Genomic DNA, 16,767 nt, shown 5'->3' with positions numbered 1-16,767 from the left:
TCGACGTCGACACAGGGTATTGAAGACAACGGGGGAGATCTCCTGATCGACGCTAGGCCCGTTGTGACCATCCCCCGGATTTCCAATTAGGCGAGGCGTACTTGGCATTTCATAATCTGAGGCTTAAGCTTAAATTCATTTGAGCCGAAAAACTCCGGGTCCCTCATTGACCAACCCGCTTAACCGTAACCATAACTGGCACCTGGTACACGGGCAAGTCAATTTTCTCCATCTTTCTCCAATGCTCGTGTGCGTCAAATCCTGCTTGACATCACATTGTCACACAACTGCCTCGACATCTACGACCTTCACCGAGTCCTTCTCTCCCTCACTTGATGTGTGGTGACCAACATCTATGACTTCTACCCACTGATTTTTACACCGCTTATCTATCTTCCCTCAGCTTCACAGCTTGCAAATTCTCTCCCTGTCCGGCCGCAATGAACCCATCGGACACCCCCGCCTCCTCGCCAACCAGGTCAATAACTCAGTCCTCACCCGGAGCATCTGTCGATTCATGCAGTCAGTCCACCACTCCATTCCTGCACAACCTGACCCAGCGTCTGCGCAAAGGATCAAACGCCAGTTCCCAAAGTTCAGATCTGCCTCCGCCACCCGACCCAGTGACTAAAACCGAGTCTACTCGAGCTGCTCGACGGACGCTTCTATCTATCGTAAAAGATGATTGGGAATATCCTTCCACAGCTGTCAAAGAAAACCCGCAAATTCCTCATCGAGAACCAATCTCATACCGCCTGCGGGAAGAATCACAATCTGACCTCGAGGCCGAAGAGGTCTTCTCCAGACGCTGCACCAAAGTCGACCCATATAAGTTTGAAGACCCCGATGCCGTGGGCAATGTGATTGCGGAGCGCAAGAGAAAGCGCCGCAGACTGTTGGAAGAAGAAATGCAATGGAACGAAGGGCTCAGAATTTGGTCAGAACGACGAGATGCTTGGACGAGGGCTGTCAAACATAGACCTCGCGAAGACCAAGCATCGCCACACTCCCCTTCTTCCTCTTCAAAGCGCCCCTCACATAAATCTCGCCTCTCTCGCTCCCTTTTCCCGGAGCGCAACACTCTCCAATCCACCGATAGCTCAAATAGCTGGCCTGCTTCCCCAACCTCACCGACCCCAGAGTCCTCATCTATCGACAGCATTGAATCCACCTCGTCCGGTGAACTCGGCCCTTGGCTACCCATATATCCCCCCCTACTCCCCCCGGACGACACACTCCGCGACCGCATCAAACCAGCCGCGTATCCAACCATCTACAGCAAAATTGTGGTCCAGTCTATGACGCCCAACGTACCGATCCCGCTGACACACATGATCCCCGCGCTGGTCGAAGGCTGGAAGGCCGAGGGCAATTGGCCACCTCAGCCGACGGCGATCTCAGCCGCTGACGCGAAAAAGGGCCGTCGCTCCTCCGCTTTCTCCAAGTGGCGGAAAGAGCATCACCACGATACCAAGGCCGCGGAGCTCGCCACGGGCAACGAAGATGGCAAGTCCAGAGTGAAGCGCAGTATAGGCATGATGCGCCGTGTGCTCGGTGGCATGCCGAGCAATGGCCTTGATGAGCTGGGTATTGAGTTCTGCGAGCAAGATGAAGACGAAATGGAGAGAAATGTCTTATTGAACAAGGGTCTTATCACACATTAGCATCTAAGATATTTCGCTATTGCATGGTCGTGTACGGCGCTGGGACGGTTCGGAATCAGGATTCGAGTGGGAGATTGGTTTTGTACCCGGTTTTTCCTTTCAACGACAAAGTTTTGCATTTAGTTTCGGCCTTGTGAATTGTATTTTATGCCTGATGATGAGAACGAGAACATGATTGGCGGATGGGTATGCGAAAACAAAAAAGGAAAAAAATACCGGAACGACATGATATTGAAAACCGGGGATATGGAATAGGTTACAAATGGCGAATGATTGGTTACCTCCGTTCAGATTCATCACGTTAAACGTGTCGTGGTAATAATCCATCAGGAAAGCACATCCATCCACACCGTAGCAACTCCTCAGAGATACCCATACAATTTTGGATTCCATCATGCCATCATACGATTCGTAGCCAGTCTCAGTTGCGCCGTTCATGGCATGTGCCAATTACGGATTGTTGTTGAGCGAGATCTCAGAATACGTAGGATCGCGATAAATTCCTTGTAACCAGGTCCCAATGCCGATGCCCGACGTGATTCCGTTGCCATTGCCGTTTTGTTCAAGGTCCGAGTCAAGTCCAAGAAGATCCCGGTCACCGTCTGAAGATTCTTCTGTCCTAGATCGTCCGGAGTTGCCGATAAGATCTGCCCACACTGATCTCTGAGACGCAAAGGGAGCCTCTTGATGAGATCTAACTTCGTTCTCGTTCTCATTCTCAATCTCGTTCTCAGCCTCTTGCTGATCCGCCTGATCAACCTCGCCAGCAAGATTTCTCCACACAGTAGTCAAAAGCTCCAGTTGAGCCTGGGAGAGTTCATTTGCGCGTACATGCATCGGCGGCCAGCCAGGTGGCACCCCCATGGGAGAATCGACCGGTACGTCTTCATCCTCGTTCTCAGCTTCATCTTCATCCTAATCGTCATCATCCTCACCCTGATTCTCAGCCTCATCATTCGCTTCCTCCTCAGTTCCTCCGGTGATTTCCTTCAGGATTGCTTTATCAACACCGGGATACCATTGAAGCATATTCGGGGGTATTGGCTTTTTAGGTTGGTCAATCTTTTCCCACTTGAACCTGATTCGCTTCGTTGACATGTATGGATCATCTGTAACATCTAGTGCAAACTCCTCCGACACTTTCTTCCACGCGCAATCTCCAATCAGACACTTGTGTTCTTCAAGTTTCTCGAGGAGAAATGGATGGATTTTCCCCTTCACTCTGATGACGCCAAGATTAGATGTGTTTGACTTGGTGATGAAAGTCATTGTTTGGGGCTCATTGAGGTCGAGAATATCTGACAGTTTCGCCTCTTTCTTGAAAAGGGCACTGTGTAATTTCCTCACAGTTGGCCAGGTATCCTCTGCGGCGCGGATTTTGTCGTCGAATTGAAAGAGCGAGACGGCCAGCTCCAGATCGGGGCCCTCAAATGCGGATGAACATGGAATCACGGCGTGAGAGAGTTCCAGAGCTGCGGCCCCCAGCCTGCTTGTACCCTGGAAGTTCAAATTGATCTCTCGAAGGCCCGATGCCTTTTGCACTAAAGAATTAATAGATTTCGCGTAACCCCATACCTGCCCGAATGTGCAATCGATATCGATCATCCGAAGGAAGTCACTTATTCCATGTTGCAATCTGCCGACTCTGGTGAGAGAGTCCCAACTCATTCTGTATTTATTGCATTCATACATGACTGGAGAAGCCTCCAAGAAGATTTTTCTGCATGTTTTGAGCAATGATAGCGGGAGTTGAAGCTCGAGGTCATTCTCATGCATCAAGTGGCCATCAATGGTAACTGCTAGTCTGATTGGTTCTAGGTGCTCGAAGAGGATTTTGTAGATGTGAACCCGTATCTCGGAAGGAATACCGAGGAGGGACGGCTGGTTGATAGCCGGGTACAGGTCCATGGTAGAATCATCGCCGCTATCGTCCTCGGATGTGCGTTCAGCCATCTGTGGAGTTGGCGGCAAGGCTGAGTTGCTACCACGTTGAGGATCGCCACTGCTCAACCTCTGCAGAAACCGGTCCGACACAAAAGGAGTATCTTGCCCTCACGAATTTAGTGGCACAAGGATTGCATCTTTGAGGAGGTACTGGTGTGTATGAAGGAGGACCTCGAATCCGTGAGTGTGCTGGTACGGCGTTGAGTTCTGCCGCACCCATGGGATATTTTGCAACCTCAACCTCAGCCTCAGTCGCCTCACTCCGACCCCTCATCGTAGACGATTCATCAAATTGAAATCATCTAGAAGTGTCCGACCGGCCCTCAGAAGCCTTTAGGGATCGGAAGTAAGTCTCTGCGACCCGTGCCTCTTTCAGCCAGAAAGTTCGGAGATCTGGGAGATCTGCGGAGCACCAATGCAGGTTACCGGATACGGGGCCCGCAGCCCCTAAAGACACGGGCCACTTCTGCCTTCGGCCAGCTCCCACGGTTGAGTTTCATCTAATCAGGACGTTACCATTGTTGCTTCGGTCAGAATCTCATTTATGAAGATCAGGCTATTCGTACTGTTCGATTAGACAATCTGCCAGATTGTCAATACCAGCAATGTCGAGGTCTACGCGGGCGGCATCAAATGCGGCGAGGGTCACGCGGAGTACTGCCGCTGCCACAGTTAGGAACAAGAAAGAGTCGAAACAGGAAGAACAGGATCCTTTGATCAAGAAAGAGCTGGAATCACCTCAGAAGCCCTCCCGGGAACTTCGAAAGCGAACATCGTCAATCGCAGTCAACGACACAAAGAACAGGAAGAGGGTCAAGACTGAAGACGACAAGACTGGTCTGATCAGTCCATCTCCCTCTGATGACCTCTCTACATCCTCAACGCTTCCTGCAGAGTCGAAATCTAAGAAATCAACAGGGTCAGATCTGCAGTCGAAAAAGCTGAAGTCCTATACCCAATTTGCAAATCAATCTCCATTCCCTGACTTCCCTCACCCCACGCCCGAAGAATGCAAACTAGCACACCGAATCCTCGCCTCGCTGCACGGCCCACGCACACGCCCAAAAGAAGTCGTTGCATCGACTACTCGAGCGGGATGCGGCGACTCTCCCTCTGTCCTCGACGCTCTTGTCCGTACTATTCTCTCACAAAACACCAGCGACGTCAACTCGACGCGAGCGAAATTAAACATGGACGAGGTGTATGGTGGTAGTGATAAATGGGAGGCCATCGTGGCAGGAGGCCAAACAAAATTGCAAGAAGCGATCAAATGCGGTGGTCTTAGTGTGGTGAAAAGCAAAGTCATCATCAGCATCCTCAAACAGGTGTATGAAAAGTACGGGAAATATTCGCTAGATCACTTGCACAGTGCGCCAAGCGAAGAGGCAATGCGAGAGATGCTGTCTTTCCAAGGTGTAGGCCCCAAGACTGCCAGCTGCGTGTTGCTCTTTTGTCTCCAGCGAGAGAGTTTTGCCGTCGATACTCATGTTTGGCGTATCACGGGTTTACTGGGCTGGAGACCCAAACATGCCTCGAGAGATGAGACGCATGCACATTTGGACGTGATGATTCCAGATGAAGATAAATACGGTCTTCATATATTGCTAGTGACGCATGGGAAAAGGTGTGAAGAATGTAAAGCTGGAGGGAAGAATTTAGGAAACTGTGAGTTGAGGAAAGCGTTTAGGCAAAGTAAGATATTAGGGGAAGCCGGTGAGGCTGCGAAGAAGATGGAGATGGAGGAGACCCTGAAAGACATAGAAGTAGATGAGGAGGCTGAGCAAATCAGGAAAGTTGAAGAGGTTCTCACTCAGCGGTAAGACTATGGTTGGAGTTCGGTGTTCCATATTGGGCCTTGTGATTCATATAATGTAGCCAAGCAATCCACACTGTGTGGAAAATCGCTAAGGCCTCCGATGGATATGAGGTGAATCTCATTAGAGTCTGGCGGCCTCCTCATACCCTCTTCCCATTCAAAGGCTACGTGGGTATATCTTCTCGTAAATCCAAACAACAAATTCAAGCGGAATCATTACACATTTTGAGACCTAAAGATTCCTACTTCGCCCCCTCCACGTCCGCGACCTCATCCACCGACATAGGCCTGTGCATGTCCCGTATACTCCTCTTCGCATGACTCTTGTACCTCCCCCCTCAGCCATATGAAGATACGGCCCAAATGGAAATAACAATGATGGCTGCCGCGATCCCGAAGCAGTGGGATGTCACTTTCCCGTTGCCGGTGGCTAGGTCAAGAAAGTCGTAGACGTAGAATCCTTGCGTGGCATGCGAGAGATCCTCTAGTGATCATGATTTCGACGAGGGCAAATTGGGAGTTGCGGCCGTGTCCGGAGATCCAATGGTTTTGTAAAGGTGGTCAGGATCGGACGCACGCCTCGCGGCGTCCTGGCATGAAGGGGAATTTCAAAAGGCGAAGGATGGGAGAAATTCGAGTCTAACGGAACAGTCACAACTCACATTCGACCATCAATCGAGCACCAGAGGGAACCAAGGTCCGTCATACTGAACAACCCAATCCACTACCGTAGCCAACAAGGGAAACGTCCCAACTGTCGTATAGAAAAAAGAATGGAGCTGCTGCAAGGCCCTTGGGCCGTCGTCCCAACCGGGTCTCTCCCTTGATGCTGTAGCCGAAGGTGTAGACACTACAGGAGAGATTATAGAACAATATGTCCCAGAAGGTAAGGACTGCGAATAGGAGAACTCCTGGCCGATGAGGCTGGCGGAGGAATGGGTGGCGTCGTAGATCCAATTGGACAGTTGGGTCGCGACACAATAAATGAATACGAGTATTCGCCAGAAGGACAGGAGGAGAAGAAGCAGCTAGGATGTGGTTGGTGAATGTTTGGGTGTCAGTGGACGGAAGGGAGGTGAAATTGTGTTTGCGCATCCTTATATGCTCAGCGGTGACTTATCAATGTGAGCGGAAAGATGAAAGTGGAGAAGTAGGATTGATGACGGTACTGTGGAGAAAAGGCGTCTGCCACGTCCTGCATATCGACGCAATGACCTCTTTTTTGTGTTTCCATATCTTGATTTTGCGGGGGGAGAGTTTTGCTGCCTGGAGCCTCGTATTGGGGGTCAAGCCAAGCATTCCTGGAATGTCGGAAATACAGTCTGATGGAATTAATAAGAAAGTTACCTGGCAAGGCTGCGATCAAGATACCCGAACTCGGTGTCGCGTGCCCTTCCATCAGCAGGAGGCCGAATTTAAACACTTGATAGAGACTAGACCAGGGTTGGATTTTATGCTGTCATAAAACCACCTCCGAGATGGAGAGAGATGAGAAACCCGATGGGGAGCTTCAAGCTTCTCAGACGGAGTTTGCGGCGGCTAAGACATAGCGGGAGGACCGAAGTTTTCGAACAGTAAAAGTATCATCCCTTTCACCCAGCCAGCAATAATTGCTTTCGCTGGTTTAAACACCGGAGCCGGCTAGCGACAGCTTTTGCAGTACTCCACCACCCGTTAGAATACGAAGACTTGAGTGGATCCATTGCCTCCGATTTTAGACAGGGCTGTTTTTGGCAATCAATCACCACGTACCGAGCACTCGTTCTCCACTCTCTTGAATCTGGTGTTTGAGGTGGTACAACTCGACAAGGACCTGGCCTGTTGTTACGAGAAACATCGGAGGTTTTCTGTGTCGCAGGCTCGGAGAATCGCGATGTTATGTATACGGAGGAGAGGATAGAGGTATTCAAAATGTCGCACCACGCCTGGCATGCCACACTGCGCCCACTGACCGGTGCGGCCTTCTGGATCAATTGTCTTTTTTCTGGATCATGACCAAAGAGGAAGCTGTACAATAGAAACAGGCTGGAAATGTTGGAGTCTGGAAACGTGGATTGGCTTCAAACGAGTTGTCAAAGCTGTCAGCCAACCTTGAGCAGCTTTCAATCTCTCAATCTCAAGTTGGCCCACGACCATGGCTCTGATCGTATCCTGCCCATGCTGTCGTTTGCCCAGTGTGTGATCGGAGGAGTATCCCGACTCTGCTGTTGGTCGAGCCAGGTCTCGTCTTAAATTGGCCCCTGATTTCACGGAACCAATGCGACCACCAGTGAGAGGCCAGATGGTGAGGCACAGCCTGGAGCGGAAACCCTAGCGGACTGGGCAGTGGCCAGGTAGAACCGTTAAGGACTGCCACTAAGCTGGCAGCTGGAGTGCAGCATGTGGCGTCAACCATGCAATGAGCTGCAAGTTAACTGCAGCTTCCCAGCACATTTGGGCTTCTGGGAGGCTGCCTCTAAAGGCCCGGTCAGGGCCCCAGCGCCTGAGAACTCTGTACAGAGCTGGGCTCCCCATCGCCTTGCGGGGCGCCAGGGGATCGCGACCCGCAAATCTGCAAACCTGCAACCCGCAACCTGCAACCTGCGTCTCTGCCTTGCATCTGCCCTTTTTTTTTTTTTTTCCTCCTCCGACTTGGGCTTAGGCCTCTGACTTCTCATTCCTTTTTACGCTACCAACTATCCCTTCATTCGTTCGGCTCACCAGAAACCTGAGCATCAAGAAAACAAAGTAAAAATATCCCTCCTTCTATAGCTGCATGGCTATTGTTGTCTCTCCCTGTCATCAATTGCTCTCGGCGTCTTTGTCACCATCGCTATTACCGTCACCCTCACCCTCTTGGCTACGTTTATCCCCACGCTGCATCACTCATCAGCTGCAACTCCTCCAGCCCCCAGACTCTCCTTCACCTACCATCTCACAATTCAGGAAACCTTTGCGTTTTGGGCCAACTCAGCCACCTTCCTATCGTGTTCGATATAATTCATTATCTTTTCCGACCGACCGACGGACGCTCTTTCCATGATCTTTTTGGTCTCCTGTCCGACTCCGTCAATCAACAAAACCAGGCAAGATTCGAGCTGGTTCCTGCACTCCACAATTGATCACTGATTCTACGAAAATACCGGTCGTCGATGATGAATCGCCCAAATTTCATCGACCTGCCCACTATCAACTCCCGCTCTACCAGTTCGCTCTCAAAAAAAGGCCAAATCTCCCCTCGAATTCAGCATTTTGACGGCGATGTTCCCCCTTCGCTCTCACCCCTGGATGCCATTGCGGCTCGAAGTCGCAGACTTGCCAAAGAGTTGGAAGAAACAAGAAAAGCGGGCGAGAGACGGATGAGCAGACTGCCGCCTCAGATTGTGACCGATTCCCTGACTGAACATCAAAATAGTCGTCCTCCCATCTTTCGTGCCTTGTCCGATGGCGTTGACACTGTTCCTCCTCTACCAACTTTGGATAAAGACCGAGCGGGCAGTTTTCCTCGAGTGGCCAATCCTTTAAATCGCCCGACCTCCCAACATGTTCGCATGAGTGGTGTCATCAAGCCCGCCGACGACGAAAAAGACAAAGAAATTTCACAACCAGAAGACTATTTTGGAGCTCCTCGAGTTGAGTCTCCTCCACCTCTGGACGCTAGACAAGCAACGTCACCATCTCAGAGTGTAGGGAGCTCTTCGATGAACCCCCCGCCCGGAATCTCTCGTCAAATATCAACCAATTCCCAACCGGATTTGAATTTGGGCCTAGTGCCACCACCTTCCCACGCCAGCAGATTGCGGCCGTATCAGGATGCCTCCGATGATGATTACACCAGTTCCAATGCGGGATCGACTTTTTCCCAGTCCCGTAAACTTTCCTCCAGCAGTGGAATGTCCGCTCCGCATTCTCCAGTCTCACCATATGCACAATCCCATGGCCGTACCAGCTCGAACCATTCTTTGAATTCCCCACTTCGAAATAATTCAACTCGTAATTTTTCACGACCGACGAGTTCATCTAGTCTGAACAACCTGAAAGGCGACAAGAGTCCTTCGAAAGCTCCTTTGGTCCTTCGCGTGAGCCACCTCCGAACCTCGAGTTCATTCGACGACTCCCAATCTCCAGACGGCTTCATGTCTGGTGAAGTATCTTCTTACACTCACGCTACCTACAGTCTACCTCGCGGACGAAGAATATCCGATCGAAACTCGGCGGTATTCTCCGGCCTTTCCACTCCACATTTTGAATGGCAAGAACCAATGTTTCCTTGTACGCCCCCTCTGGAAGGGAAAAACAGCACTGAACTCGCCGTTCCGTCGCCTATGGTGTCTGCTCGACCCAGCAGGGAGGATCAGACTCAACAAAGATCTGGATTTTCGTTCGAATTCAATGGAGAACGTTCGCTTGCCCCCCAAGATCAATTCGGTCGACCTCCAGCCTCATACACACCGACGGGTTCCCTTCGATCAAATGACTCGTCCGCTCCAAGACCATCAACCGGCCAGTCTCCGACGGCAGCTCTTTTGATGTTGCCGCCTACTCCTTTGTCTCCTGTCGAGGAGGTATCGCAGTCTTCGCGATCCAATAGCACGGTTCGCCCTACCACTTCTCGGACAGTGAGTAATTATCAGGGTCTTTCAGCCGATGACCATGTCGCCAAAGCTATTGATCTTCATGAGCGCGGAGATTTGAAAGAGTCAACCTACCATCTGCGGATTGCAGCCAACAAAGGTCATGCGACGGGGATGCTTCTGTACGCTCTCGCCTGCCGTCATGGGTGGGGAATGCGTGCAAATCAAAAGGAAGGTGTTCAGTGGCTTCGTAAGGCTGTGGACTCCGCCATGCTGGAAGTTGCTGAAGATGAAGATCCTGCGACTCAGAAACCAGGGACTGACGTCGCCGACAAGAAGACACATCGTGCTCAATTTGCTCTAAGTATATATGAATTGGGAGTGTCACATCTCAACGGATGGGGAATTGAACAAGACAAAGCACTAGCTTTGAGATGTTTTGAGATTGCCGGTAGCTGGGGTGATACCGATGCATTGACCGAAGCTGGTTTCTGCTATGCTGAAGGAATTGGTTGCAAGAGAGATATGAAAAAGGCGGCCAAGTTTTACCGAATGGCAGAAGCAAAGGGAGTCAGCATGATTGGAAACAGTTGGTAGGCTCATTTCCCACATTTTGTGTACATCTTCTTTACTGACCTGCGCATCAGGATCCACAAGGACAAATACAACGACACTGATGACGACACTGACGGTCGATACAGATCCTCAAGAAAGACTTCATCCGAAAAGCCACGCAATAAATCCAAGTCGCGTAGCATCTTTGGAAGGAAGAAGTCGGCTCAGGCATAGCTACATTCTGATTGAAATTGACGGCCGATTTCGAATTTCGGGGCAGTAATTTTAATACGGATTAGGATCAAACTTACACGACGTTCAGAGACATTTCGACGATGACATGTATTATGAATCTTTTCTACTTGGCACGCTCTTGATGAGCATTTTGAATTCCATCAAGGAGATTTTCTTTGGCGGGGTTTTGCAGCGGATGGATGAAATTCGATGAGGGTTTGGAGAATTTCGAAGATCTTATAGATTTTGAGTGGCCATCGCCCTGGTCCTCTTTTCTAATATGGATTGTAATTCTTCATCTTACAAATTACTCCATTTGCGCCAGTTGGCAGCATGGGAACTCTGTGGCCTTTACAGGAGGCCGAGATGAGAACAGGGATAGTGGGCTGTTATTGGTTGAAATAGAAAAAGAATTCAGCCTTACTAATGAATTACCGAGTTGAGCTCCAAGACGTCAATGGCATTTAAAGCTGAGACGAAAACCACGGACAATTTGTCGTCTTTTCTTGCCCACGAGAAGCTTTCGTTGAGACGGTCACTAAGAAAGGACTATTGCGCTCGTCATTCCAAAGCAGAATCATAGCACTTGATATCCCCACCGGTCGGCTTTATAACATACAGACCTGAATTCAGCGAAACACGGCCGAAGGCGAACCTCAGATTGAAAGCGGTATCCTGCTTGCAAATCAGATCCCCATCTTTGCTGTCTCGACTGGATCATCTGCTCCCGTACTCAATCCCGTTGCTCAGGAGATTGCAGTTTCCTGTGGCGTATTCCGGCATTTGAGACCGGGAGGGTCTTTGTCGCTTTTGCTACGCCTCAACCAAGGCTTAGTGAGGGAAGTACTGGGGGAGTGAATGTCAATGCCAATGACAATGCCAACGACAGTGGGGACGCGGCGCTCGATGCCTGGCTGAACGACACTGACAACAACGCCGCGACAGACCAAGAGCGCCAGCCAAATACGAACGCGCCTTGGATCGCGGCACACATTGACCTGATCAATTACGGCCAGACACAAGTCTGGGTCTTCGCGAGCTGGGAGTGTCCGTCTACCTCAACCTCTTCTTCTACCCCTTTCTCCCCCAACCTCGACAACACCAACAAGGAGGACATTGACCTCATCCACAACGCCCTGATGGGAACTCTTTTCCAGTACATATACACTTCCCTCGTGCCGAGCATGGCCATCACCCCTCCTCCGGACTGGCTCGAACTCCAACGCACCGGCAAGACGGTATCAATCCCGTTTTCGAGGACGAAAGTCCTTTTCGGACCTGTGAATGAGGGCCTTCCACACTACTTCCCTGACCATGCGCGCGCGAGGATAGATGCTGCAAACTTGAAGTATGTCTTCTCTCTTAACCACGACCATCACAACAATGGCGACGATACTGAGGGTCAAAATCAGGTTCAGAGCGGAGGAGAACAGGAGAACAATGTGTTACCAGAAAACTACTCCTTCGCAGACCTGCGGGACTCGGACCTCCAACTCGCACTGGACCGCACACATATTCCGCGCACATTGAATACGTTGCGCCGCCTCGTTTCTGTTGGCTTATTTTACAACGCCAAGTCCTCCTCGGATTCGAACTCGGGTCCTCGCTCTCCCGTGGGCTGGGGTTTCCTTGGTAAAGATGCGAGTATTCCGAGCCTGCATATAAAACCTGAACACAGGGGGGAGGGGCTTGTGGTGTGCTTGAGCAAGGAGCTGATTAACAGGCAAGAAAAGGAGAGTGCGTTTGCGGTTAGTGGTAAGAAAGGTGGAAGGTGGGCACATGCAGACGTCTCATGGAATAATGTCAATAGTCGACGAGTGATGGAGAAGTTGGGCGGGAAGTCCATGTGGACTGTTGCGTGGACGGAGGTGGACCTGAGTGTGTTGTGTGGGAGTTGATATCGGTTTGGCATGTGTTCATGTCAATACTAGAGTCCTTGGACCGTCAGTGGACTACAAGGAGGATAGAATAGAGGAGAGAAGATGGACCCCAACGAGGCAGCCACATAATATAGATGGAGAGATGCCGGCACGGATAAGAACTGCACCGTCGATTCCAGGCTATAACGTAACAGCAAGTTTGCACTTGCTGACGAAACAGGATGAGAAAGCGGCAAAGGGACAGAGAATTGTGTATGAAGCATTATAACAGTTATTGTCATTTAGATTCTTTCTCGAATCTTATAAGTCATGTCTTTGTTCCAATAGTGTGTGTCTCTCTCTCCTCTCTGTGGATGTGCTATCCCACACTTCGAAGTGTGTCTTCGTCCTCAAGACGAGACGGGTATAGACAGCGTGCTCGATATATTGCTATATACGGCTGAACCTGAAGTCCTTGTTCGTTTCATTATGTAAATTAAAAGATCGTCAGAAATTTGATATGTGTGGGGGTATCTCCCATCATCGACAGCAGACAGCATCTGAGCAGATCCAAAAACACATTTTGGGGTGTGTGCTCAAAGCGAAACAGATCGTAGATTCATGTCGTGAGAACGGGGTCGGTGAGACAAATCATGAGATCGCAATTCGACTTAGTATTTGTCGAGAAGTATGACCGCAGGCAGAGACGTACGGGAGGTGCGATATCTCTCAAGAAGCAGGTTCGATACCTGTGGAAAGTCCTTCGGACTTACCATGCTCCACCGTCTTCAGTTGTTCCTGATGTTCAACATTCGCAATGGCAGATTGCAGTGCACTGGTCAAATCGATGTGGAAGAAAGGTCGATTCAAGCCATGCACAACGGCAACCTTTTTGACTGAAGTCCTAGTGTATGCCTTACTGTTGCTGATCTGTTTATTGAGATCATTGCCGTTGCTGGAGCCCGTTGTCGAATCATCGGCATAGTGCTCCTTGATTGCCTCGGATTTGATAGCCTTGATACCACTACTACTGCTCCCGGGTCGTGAGCCACCGTGTTCCTCATCACGATGGTGTCTTGATGATGATCTCCTATTAGCTTCATCTTCGGCAAGTGCAGCGGCCGAAGCCGAGCCTCCAATTTCTGCGACACTGAAGATTGGTTTCCAGCGATGCCACTCTTCCGTGGCAACAGTTGGGTAGCCAAAGCCTGCAGAAGCAAGAGCGCGCTTGGTCCAACGGTTGTTGATACAAGCCAAGTGCCATTGAACGACATCGGGTGAGGCATAGCGGTCGAGTTGGTTGCGGACATCGATCAGAATCTGGATGCTGGTCACGTCGACATTGTTGACTGATGAGAAATCAAGGATAATAGCTTTCAAGGTGGGAAGATGAGAGCGATTCGGCTCTGTTTTACCTGGTCGAGGGCCAGGATTATTCCATGGGCGGTCACCAGGACGTGGCCAGGAGTCAGGGTTCGTTCGTCGTGTAGTTTCGAAAATGTGTTGCACAAGATAATCGGTGTAATGGTTTGCATTGGGATAGTTGAAACCTTCGCTGAATCGGTAGATGAATATACCAGGGTAAGGAGATTCGACGTTGATAGATGGATTCGAGCCATCATTGTGATCCAACGGCAAGAAAATATTTCTCAGAGCGACATCATCACCCGGTAGTCGTTGTTGGTCATGGAATTTGTCTTCAACCAAGTGATCACCAATGACTGAATGAATCTTGACCTTTCCAACGAAGTGCCCACGGGCTTTCACGACACGGAACAGAAGAATTCCAGCACTTACACAAATAGTTGTGTAAACGCCATTTTCAATAGAGGAGAATATGGTGACAAACACTCCCGCAAAGAAGACAACGACGTCTAGAGGCGAGACTCGCCAGAATTGGTAGACTGTGTTGGGAGGAGTGATCAAATCACCGACGGCGTGAATAATCACGCCGGCCAGTGAGGAGTTTGGAATGTAGTAAAACATCGCCGGAAGAGCGTAAATGGCCAACAGAACGACAATCGCTGTGATGACACCTGCAAAAGGGGTTCGAACACCAGCTTTTGATTTGATGGCTGTTCTGGAGAAAGATCCAGTCGCAGGATAACCTCCCAAGAACGGTCCAAGTAAATTCGTGACGCCAATAGCGACGAGCTCCTGTGAGGGATCGATAGTGTAGTTATTGATACGGCCGAAAGACTTGGAGATGGCAATGTGTTCGATAAGAAGGACAATGATTGAGGCAGGCAGTTCGCCTGAAAAATAGCTGATGATGTCAGTGTTGATTTTTGGGACTTGGGCGTGTTTGAAACCGCGAGGCACAGTCCCAAGAATCGCGAAGACGTGGTCATCACGGTGATGTCGATTGACGAGCCAGCTGACCAAAGTGTAGAGTAGAATAACAAATGCAGTTCGGAGGGTGGACAGGAAAAAGAAGAGTTTCGCTCGGTGTGGGTATTTCTTTGCTCCGAACCCGCATGCCCATCTGATGAGGTAGAGTAAAAATAGCGCCGTCAAACCCATCGCAGCGTCGACTTTGGTGTGGCCCAGGTATTTCAAGGTGTTGATGATGACCAGATACGTGGAATCGCGAGTATTGAATCCCTTGACCTTGATACCCATCATATTTGGAACTTGACCAGTGGCAATATTGATTGCAGATCCAGTCATGAAGGCCGAAATTGAAGGGAGAGGGATAAAATCGACAATCCAACCACATCGGACAAGACCAATGAAGCAAATGATGGCGCCAGCAATGATGGCGAGGGATGAGGCAATAACGTAACCCGGGATCTCAGGATGTTCCTTTTGGACCTTAAGGACAACATTTCCGACGATAGTGGACATGACAGCGACTGGGCCGATGGTGATATCTTTGGAAGTGGCGAAGAACCAATAGATGAGAACCCCCATAAACGAAGAGTACAGACCAAATTCGACGGGGAGCTCGGCTAGTTTGGCGTAGGCCATGCTCTGAGGGACGACCACCGCACCGACGGTGATACCAGCAACCAAATCTCCAATAAGCCATTGAACATTGTATCGTAGAATCCACTTAGTGAAGGGAAATATATCGCGAATGTAGCTGCCCATAGCGGCTCCAGAGGGTATGAGGTCTCCCAGCCATTCAATGGTGGTTGGTTCCTCTTCAACATATGTGTCGGCAGTACTGACTGAATAGGCGGATTCACCACGTGTCACGGCATCCTTTTGTGCCTGGCGCTCATTGAGTTTGATCCTAAGGAATTTGGACAGTCCATGGCCAATCTTGGTGGAGGTGGACGCCATTGGCACGTCCGAAGCTCTCTGACCCAATACCAAAGAGAAGAAGCAGTATGATGGGAGAAGATGAAGTAGAAGGTGTTCAGGAAGACGAAGGACGGCTGCGGAGGGGCCCTTTGTACCACTGGAGGGGGCGTCGGAGCGGACTTGGGAAGGTTTTTGGATCGTGCAGATTGGCTCGGCCTTAGTTCTATTTGGTCACACCGGGCACCGGGACGAAGAGAGGTTGGAGTTGCCAAGGCGTGTGATAAACAACAGGCGGATAGGAGGCGGAAAGGACCAGGATTCAGGTAGAGACAGAGGCAGTTGTGGCTTGCAGGGCCTTCGAGCTAAAAGCAGAGAAGCTCGAGTCCGAGGCGGAGGAAAAGGGGGCCGCAAGAGCCACCGATGCTCCGCCTAAGGGGAGGGAGGTCTATCGTAGGTGAGATATGAGGTGAGACCCTTGGAGGGACACAAGGGCTGCTCTCAGTTCAAAGAGGGTAGATCTCGTGCTGAATTAAGAGAAAAATTAAAAAAAAAAAAAAAAAAAGAAAGGGCCTGATATTGAAGGGAGGCGGAGGAAGAGACGAGACAGGGGGGAATGAGAACACGTGTGGGATGTCAAAGATTGACTCAACGAGCGAGATCTGGCGTTGTTCTCTTCGAGAGAGCTTATTTGAATCGAGAACAGAACTTTTCCTGCCTTTTTCCAATGAATCTGGGACCATGATGAAATATGGAGACGAAGGAGGGTCGGAGAGCGATGGTGCAATCGAAGGCGTGATGGAAATAGGGCAACGCAAAGGGGAAGGCTCGAAGGGGTTGACTGGCCCCTCAGAGTAACACCACCTGGAGCCCGGTTCCTCATGTTCACGCGATGA

General features: G+C 50.2%; 7 protein-coding genes across 7 annotated transcripts; 4 read left to right on the top strand and 3 right to left on the bottom strand.

Moving 5' to 3' along the window:
• Positions 1–440: 440 nt before the first annotated feature.
• Z518_07770 (uncharacterized protein) lies at positions 441–1,664 on the top strand (the record flags this gene model as incomplete). Its single annotated transcript, XM_013415898.1, has 1 exon — positions 441–1,664. One exon carries the CDS (start codon positions 441–443, stop codon positions 1,662–1,664), a length of 1,224 nt encoding a protein of 407 aa, XP_013271352.1.
• A 450-nt stretch (positions 1,665–2,114) lies between these two features.
• Z518_07769 (uncharacterized protein) lies at positions 2,115–2,528 on the bottom strand (the record flags this gene model as incomplete). Its single annotated transcript, XM_013415897.1, has 1 exon — positions 2,115–2,528. The coding sequence occupies one exon, from the start codon at positions 2,526–2,528 to the stop codon at positions 2,115–2,117; it is 414 nt and encodes a 137-aa protein (XP_013271351.1).
• Positions 2,529–2,579: 51 nt separating this feature from the next.
• Z518_07768 (uncharacterized protein) lies at positions 2,580–3,617 on the bottom strand (the record flags this gene model as incomplete). Its single annotated transcript, XM_013415896.1, has 1 exon — positions 2,580–3,617. One exon carries the CDS (start codon positions 3,615–3,617, stop codon positions 2,580–2,582), a length of 1,038 nt encoding a protein of 345 aa, XP_013271350.1.
• Positions 3,618–4,213: 596 nt separating this feature from the next.
• Positions 4,214–5,428, top strand: Z518_07767 (uncharacterized protein; the record flags this gene model as incomplete). Its single annotated transcript, XM_013415895.1, has 1 exon — positions 4,214–5,428. One exon carries the CDS (start codon positions 4,214–4,216, stop codon positions 5,426–5,428), a length of 1,215 nt encoding a protein of 404 aa, XP_013271349.1.
• A 3,127-nt stretch (positions 5,429–8,555) lies between these two features.
• On the top strand, positions 8,556–10,766 carry Z518_07766 (uncharacterized protein; the record flags this gene model as incomplete). Its single annotated transcript, XM_013415894.1, has 2 exons — positions 8,556–10,570; positions 10,625–10,766. 2 exons carry the CDS (start codon positions 8,556–8,558, stop codon positions 10,764–10,766), a joined length of 2,157 nt encoding a protein of 718 aa, XP_013271348.1.
• Positions 10,767–11,950: 1,184 nt separating this feature from the next.
• Positions 11,951–12,664, top strand: Z518_07765 (uncharacterized protein; the record flags this gene model as incomplete). The annotated part of the gene is made up of 1 exon (XM_013415893.1): positions 11,951–12,664. The coding sequence occupies one exon, from the start codon at positions 11,951–11,953 to the stop codon at positions 12,662–12,664; it is 714 nt and encodes a 237-aa protein (XP_013271347.1).
• Positions 12,665–13,354: 690 nt separating this feature from the next.
• Positions 13,355–15,913, bottom strand: Z518_07764 (uncharacterized protein; the record flags this gene model as incomplete). The annotated part of the gene is made up of 1 exon (XM_013415892.1): positions 13,355–15,913. One exon carries the CDS (start codon positions 15,911–15,913, stop codon positions 13,355–13,357), a length of 2,559 nt encoding a protein of 852 aa, XP_013271346.1.
• Between the last annotated feature and the right edge of the window lie 854 nt (positions 15,914–16,767).

The sequence above is a fragment of the Rhinocladiella mackenziei genome (assembly GCF_000835555.1).
Source record: "Rhinocladiella mackenziei CBS 650.93 unplaced genomic scaffold supercont1.5, whole genome shotgun sequence".
Taxonomy (NCBI): domain Eukaryota; kingdom Fungi; phylum Ascomycota; class Eurotiomycetes; order Chaetothyriales; family Herpotrichiellaceae; genus Rhinocladiella; species Rhinocladiella mackenziei.
The sequence above is the reverse complement of the archived record's forward strand: the minus strand, read 5'-3'. Positions and strand labels throughout refer to the sequence as shown.